General features: G+C 42.0%; 1 protein-coding gene across 1 annotated transcript in view; it reads right to left on the bottom strand.

Moving 5' to 3' along the window:
* The window catches only part of CAMLG (calcium modulating ligand), an 8,335-nt gene extending 1,825 nt beyond the window's left edge, over positions 1–6,510 (bottom strand). Inside the window, exons 1-3 of the mRNA XM_079702079.1 lie at positions 6,324–6,510; positions 4,303–4,763; positions 1,505–1,570 (exon numbers count right to left, since the gene is read on the bottom strand). Coding sequence (XP_079558205.1) covers positions 1,505–1,570; positions 4,303–4,763; positions 6,324–6,495 — 699 coding nt within the window. The 5' untranslated portion in view covers positions 6,496–6,510. The remainder of the gene's footprint in view (positions 1–1,504; positions 1,571–4,302; positions 4,764–6,323) is intronic.
* Positions 6,511–7,354: the final 844 nt, after the last annotated feature.

Here is a 7,354-nt window from a genome sequence, read left to right on the forward strand (position 1 = left end):
CACATATACAAGCAAAATGAAATACATAGGATTTTCCTCCTTTTTACAAAAAAAAGGAGTATACTATAGATGCTATTCTGTATTTTTATACCTTAATATTTCTTGGCTAGCTTAACATTATCAGTACATGGAGACCTTTATCATTCTGAATGGATAGGCAATAATTTTTTTTGACTAGTCACTTATCAGTAGACATTTAGGTTGTTTCCAAACTTTTGCTATTGCAAAACTAAAATCAATGTTTCAAGGGTAAATTTCTAAACAAATGCTTTAATTAAAATTACATTTTTGGAGGAGATCAATGAATATACATCTATATCATAAAAAAGTTTTAATTAAAAAATAAAATTACAGGGCTTCCCTGGTGGCACAGTGGTTAAGAATCCGCCTGCCAGTGCAGGGGACACGGGTTAGAGCCCTGGTCCAGGAAGATCCCACATGCCGCGGGGCAACTAAGCCCATGCGCCACAACTACTGAGCCTGCGCTCTAGAGCCCACAAGCCACAGCTACTGAGCCTGCATGCTACAACTACTGAAGCCTGCACGCCTAGAGCCGGTGCTCCACAACAAGAGAAGCCATCGCAGTGAGAGGCCCGCAAACCGCAATGAAGAGTAGCCCCCGCCCGCCACAACTAAAGAAAGCCCATGCACAGTAAAGACCCAACAGAGCCAGAACTAAAATAAAAAATTGATAAATTTATTTAAAAAATAAAATAAAATAATAAATAAAATTACATACCTTTCTTTACTCTTTTACTTTGTGGATTTGACTATTTGACCCCTCAAAAATATGTTTCAAACCCATTAAACACACACATGAGGTCTATCAGTGCATTACAAATGACTAAGCAAACAGTCAAGTAGCCATTTTTCAGCAAAAATCTCACACAAAAACTCAATTACACAAGTAAGGTTATCTTCTCTACTGGCAAGGCAAGTTCCATAAAACTGTATAGTATAATTGGAGTCAAGCTGACCAGATAAACACTGATACTCCCCATGATTCTGCTCTATAAGTAGGGCCAAATATTTCTTACAAATATCAGACCCTTGGCATTAAAGATAAAGTGCACTGTCATTAAGTGTTCAGTAAGGAGCACAGTAAGATAACTGAACCCATTTTAAAAATAACTTCCTTTGTTAAAAACAAAATGTATTACTAAATTTACTAAGTAACTAAGTTGAACACTTTCTTAGATAAGTACTATTCAAACTCTGTCATGAGGCTTTTCCCCTATTCCATGGTGGACCAACATTTTTGTAAAATATGATAAAAATGTTATGGCAATGTCATATTGCTATACAAGTTTCTAATTACTTACTTTCTGAACTGAACTTATTACAAACAGAAACAAATAGTTTGAAGATCTGTGCTTGTGAGCCAATCACTCTTTGAATAGCACTGATTCAGACCATAAGTATAAATAATTTTAAGTTCTTAAAATCATCTAGTTGTTAATCATTCTAAATATATCACCATAATTCAGAAAAAATTTTAATTTACCTTTGGAAAATATTTGTATAGTCCCATGTATGCAAGTTGTAAAGTAAGAAATGGAGCAAATATGGACTGTGAAGACAGAAGATAAAGTTACATATTTCCAACATAATCATTCAAATCACAATAAATCAACAGCAGTTATAAAATTCCAAGCAAAAAAACTGTAATAAAATATTTAATTTTAGTGGCTGAAAGGATTCTTGTTTCTGCAAAAGAGTGACAAAAATAAAGAGATGTGATTTCCTTAACATAAAACATGTTTCTCAAGTCAAGTCACATTCTTTCAACATTCCCCAAAATTCCCTCTCTCTTAAAAAATTATCTTTTAAATAATTTAAAAGGTAACTTCTCAGCGGTGATTGATGTATAATCATCATGCAGTAACATCTCTCTCATCTAGAGGTAATTAACTGACAGTTTGAAGCATACCTAAAAGGCTCAATACTCAAAAGAGATGCCATACATACCTCACTCACACTTCGGGGCAAGAAATGAATTCATCTCTGGCCCTCAAATGACGAGGTGTTTTTATTATAGATAAAATGGCTTGGTTATCTCACTTCTCACACAATAAAACAGAAAAGATAAAAATAATACCTAATTTACATTTATTTCTAAAGTTAAAATAGGGAGTGAAGGAGCAAATATTACTAGATGGAAGAATAGTGAGAGCAGTGATTAATAGCTATAAGTCTGACAGCAAAAAAAAAAACACCCAGAAAGCCAAAAAACCTCACACAAAATGAGGCACAAAAATAGGACATAATTTTAAAAGCATGGAAGTACAGAGCCCTTTAGATAAGACAAAAAAAGTAGCTATACATCTCACTAAATGCTGAAAGCTATGATGCCAATTTATCATCAGGAAAAAAAAAACTGAATCTGTTCAACAGATTCTCTTTAAGAAAAAACTGGCATAAAAATAGACTTTTAGGGACTTCCTTGGTGGCGCAGTGGTTAAGAATCCACCTGCCAATGCAGGGGACACGGGTTCGAGCCTTAGTCCGGGAAGATCCCACATGCTGTGGAGCAACTAAGCCTGTGTGTCACAACTACTGAGCCTGCGAGCCACAACGACTGAGCCCACGTGCCACAACTATTGAAGCCCATGTGCCTAGAGCCCATGCTCCGTAACAAGAGAAGCCACCGCAACAAGAAGCATGCACACCACAAAGAAGAATAGCCCCCACCTGCCGCAACTAGAGAAAGGCTACGTGCAGCAACAAAGACCCAATGCAGGCAAAAATAAATTAATTTTTTTTAAAAAAGATGGGAATTTCCATTAAAAAAATAGACTTTTAAAACCTTTTTTTCTGGGCTTCCTTGGTGGCACAGTGGTTAAGAATCCGCCTGCCAATACAGGGGACACGGGTTCGAGCCCTGGTCCAGGAAGATCCCACATGCGCGGAGCAACTAAGCCTATGAGCCACAACTTCTGAGCCTGTGCTCTAGAGCCCGTGAGCCACAACTACTGAGCCTGCGTGCCACAACTAGTGAAGTCCGTGCGCCTGGAGCCTGTGTTCCGCAGCAAGAGAAGCCACCACAATGAGAAGCCTGCGCACCGCAACGAAGAGTAGCCCCCGATCGCCCAACCTAGAGAAAGCCCGCGTGCAGCAACGAAGACCCAATGCAGCCAAAAATAAATAAATAAAATAAATAAAATTTAAAAATAATAATAATAATAAAAACTTTTTTTCTTAATAACATAAACCTTAATTATCTGAACATTTACTTATGTGGCTAGTACTTGGTAGGTATTCTTAAAATGTCTACTGAATGGAAACACCTCAAAGAGCAAGACACTGTTTTGCTTTTCTTCTTTCCTCCACATACCATGAAACAAAAGGACCAATAAATCCCAACTTTCACTGAACAGCCATGGCATATGAAGGTACAACAAAAATGGACTGCTCCTGTGATAATACTGCACTATAAAATGCAGAATGCCTTCTGAACCATAAAAAAATTACATCACATCCAGGACCATAGGAACTGCATTTTAATATTTCAAATTTGAAAAGTGGTAATTAATATCTCTATATATGTAGGTAATTTACCCTTTGCTTTTGGAATCAAAATGCCTGGGTTTAATGCCAGCTGTCATTTAGTAGTGTGACCCTGGACAAATGATTTCACCTCTCTGAGTCTTCATTCCCTCATCTATAAAGCAGATTCAAATGATACCTGGTTCACTAGGGGCAGGACAGGAATAAAGACGCAGACATAGGGAATGGACTTGAGGACACGGGGAGGGGGAAGGGTAAGCTGGGACGAAGTGAGAGAGTGGCATGGATTTATATATACTACCAAATGTAAAACAGATAGCTAGTGGGAAGCAGCCACGTAGCACAGGGAGATCAGCTCAGTGCTCTGTGACCACCTAGAGGGGTGGGATAGGGAGGGTGGGAGGGAGACCCAAGAGGGAGGAGATATGGGGATATATGTATATGTATAGCTGATTCACTTTGTTATAAAGCAGAAACTAACACACCATTATAAAGCAATTATACTCCAATAAAGATGTTAAAAAAAAAAGATACCTGGTCCATAAGGATGAGGTTAAATGAATTAATATATGTAAAGCACTTAGACTGTTACTTAGCATGTAGAAAGATTTTAGCAATTATTATCAGGCTCTGTATTTAACCAGAACACCTCATTCTATACCTAAGGCGAATAGCAGTTTATAACACATCTCCAAACATCCACATGAATCTGGTAAATATTAAGTTACTGTTGGCAATGAATCTTACAAAAGCACTCATTATTATAATCAATTTGCATTTTCCACTGTTTCTTACCAAATATTTGCAAACAAAAGCTCTGACTCCAAAGGCAAGAAGAGCACATCCCACCAATCTAAATATTCGAAAAGAGTCAAATTCTTCAGTTGTATTTCCATCCTCTTGGTTGGGTTTTTCACTAATCAACTGTTTCCTTAGCTTCATTGCTTCTTCAAATCTGGAGAGGTACTGTTCTAGGCCATGGCGAGAACCCCTCTGGACAGTGTCTGCTGTCAGGTCTCCTCTGTTGCGCTGCCGGAGCTCAAGGCTTACATCAATACTGCACTCAGGAGGTTTAATGAAAGAGTCCAATTTGTCTCCCAGCTGAGTCCCCTTTACCTCGGCCACACCACTCTGCTGGTCAGTTGTTCCTGTACTGACCGAATCACCCAGCACTACTCGCTTTGAAACTGAAGGAATGGTGAGGGAGTTCAGTTTATCACTGTCCTGCTGCTTTGATTTTGTTTGACTTTCTTCTTCTGAGAAAAGAAATTTAGAAGCCTTAAGTATTACATACTGGCAAACACCTTTCTTATTAATATTTAAAAATATGCCACTAGAGCTAGAACTTCACAGCCTCTGAATTTAATACTGATTCTTCATAAGACAAACTAGTTCCTTCCTCTACACATTCAAAATGTCAAAAAGAGTATTCCTTCAGAGGATATACCCCAAACTTTGGGGGTAGAAGATAACGCTACTAGACAAACTGGGAAAGACAGTTAGGGATGGAGATTTTTTTAAATCTGTATTTTTAATATTACATTTCTGAATCCAGAGTCCTGTCAGCATAGGGTGTGGCATATACTACAGCTACGGTTTACGTAATCCTTCTACTGTAATCTGGCAGCCATTAGCAGGTATTTAAGCAGTTTTAGGACGCTGTTCTGGTTTAAAACAAAACAAAGGGGGAAAAAACCTTTAATGACAGATAAAATAAAAATTTCAAAGCAAAATAACAAAGTAGAAGCTTTAGGAAAGAATAAATATTCTACTATTAATCATTAAAGGGGAAAATGTGTCTTCTAACGATTGTTCTAGAATTTGAAATAGGGCTCTTACCTCTCTTGGCAGTTTTCAGTCACAAACCTGTAAACTGTCTAAAAGTTCAGAGCTATATATCTAAAGCCCCACAGAGCAGAAGTCACAAGGATCTAAGGAACATGCAATCAGTGACTAAAGGCCAAATATTAAAGGCAACGCTCAATGGAAATTTAGAGAACACTAGCTCATATCGAGTGTTCAGTAAATATTCACATGAAAAAAAATTTTAAGAAACTCATTGTACATGTCATTGGAGGAGAAATGAGGAACTCTCTTCAGTGTTAAATGCAGTTCCTGACATCACTCACATCAATCTCAGCACACTAGGAGATAAGGCCTCAGATGGGCACGTCCCACTTGTTGGGTTTCTAAAGAATGGTCCCTCCAATTGTTTTCACCTGTTTAAGAAGGCCTGTAGATGACAGTGTGGAGAGCACCGAACACAGACACTAGGATTTGACCGTAAGAGTCTCTGATCCACGTAGGAAGAACCAGGGGGCAGTTCAGTAAAGACAAGCTCATGGAGGCCGACAGAGTTACAGCAAAAGGCAAAAGAAGGTACAAGCCAGGGAAGGCACTGGAAGGGAAATAAAGGCAGGCAATCTCGACGGGCACAATAGACAGAGCAGTCTGGGGATAAAATGTGCGCCCTTCAAGAGAGGCGAGGGACTGGGGAAGGAGGAAGGGGGCCGTCTCAGGGTAACTGGGCAGAGGGCACCAGGGCAGAGGGTCTAAGGAGCGAGAGTTTCGCAGCCCGCGGCGGAGGTGGAGACAACCTAAGGGCGGAGCCCCCGGAAAACTGAGGAAAGAGTCTAGAAACGTCGTGGGGTTAAGAAGAGAGAACTGGGGATATCATCAAAGGGACGGGGCCAGAGGGGAGGTCAGAGTGCAGGGTTTGGTCAAAAAGGTCAGCAGGGTGGAGAAGGGAAAGGAAGAATGATCCCGAAGACTCAAAAGGGATGGGCAGGAGACTGTGGGGAAACGGAGGTTCTCACCGGCGCCGCTCCCCGGCCTGTGAAAGCCCATGATTCGGTTGATGCGCTGTTCCGAGTTCATGAGCAGCTTTCTCCGCCGCAGCTCGGCCCGACGCTGGGAAGCCGACAGGCCTGAGCCCGCCGGGGTCCCCGGCCGGTCCCCGCTGTCGGTAGCGATGGTGACCGGCTCCATCTTGCCCTCCACAATCCGGGAGTGGTGACGGTGACAGCAGCGGTAGCCGCAGCGACGAAGACTCCCGGCCGGGCCGCAAGGCAAGCGTCCCTCTACCTCTGTGGACCCGCCCCCTTCCCTAGGGCTTGGCCGCATATGCAGCCTAAGCACGCGCGCCGCCTGACGGGACCAAGCGCGAGCCTTGCGCCGCCATCTTGAGTGAGGGCATCGTTGGACGCTTCAGTTCCTCCCGCCTGGGCTGGCCCTCGTTGCTCCTCTCCCCCTGCCAGCGGGACCCGGTGGCGTTCCCTCGGAAGTGAAGAAAACCGGCACCTAGCCTGACGCACGGAAAACGTATGGGAGCGAGGAATAAACTCTTCCTACCTGGTGCCAGGAAGCAAAATGGAGATTGCAGCGGCAGACACTGGTTTCCAGTGATCGTCTTCGGCCTAGCTTATAGGCTTCGGAAATGCGTAACTCCGAGAGCGACGCTTTAGGCACCCTTGCGGTTGGGATTTGTTATTGGTGCTGATTCCTCATCTTCAGCAGTGCTGCTACCAAATACACACCCGGTTCGTTCCAGGCTTTCCTCGTGTCTTTGTTCAAGACTTTCCCAGTGAAGCCTTCCCTTTCCGTTCTACTTAAATTGCCACCCCCTCTCAACACTCATTCTCCTTATGTGCCTTTTCTCCTTAACAGTTATAACCGACTCGAAAGCTGAATGTACTTCTTGTGTTTATTATCGGCTTCTTACTAAAATGTAAGCTCCATGAAGACAAGTAATGTGTTTCGTTCACGGCTGCAACTCCTAGAACAGTGTGAGCGCTTAACAGGGTTGCCTTATCCATTAGGTCATGGTGAGGGCCCACAGTAGGGGCCC

This window comes from Hyperoodon ampullatus, assembly GCF_949752795.1.
Source record: "Hyperoodon ampullatus genome assembly, chromosome: 4".
NCBI lineage: Eukaryota > Metazoa > Chordata > Mammalia > Artiodactyla > Ziphiidae > Hyperoodon > Hyperoodon ampullatus.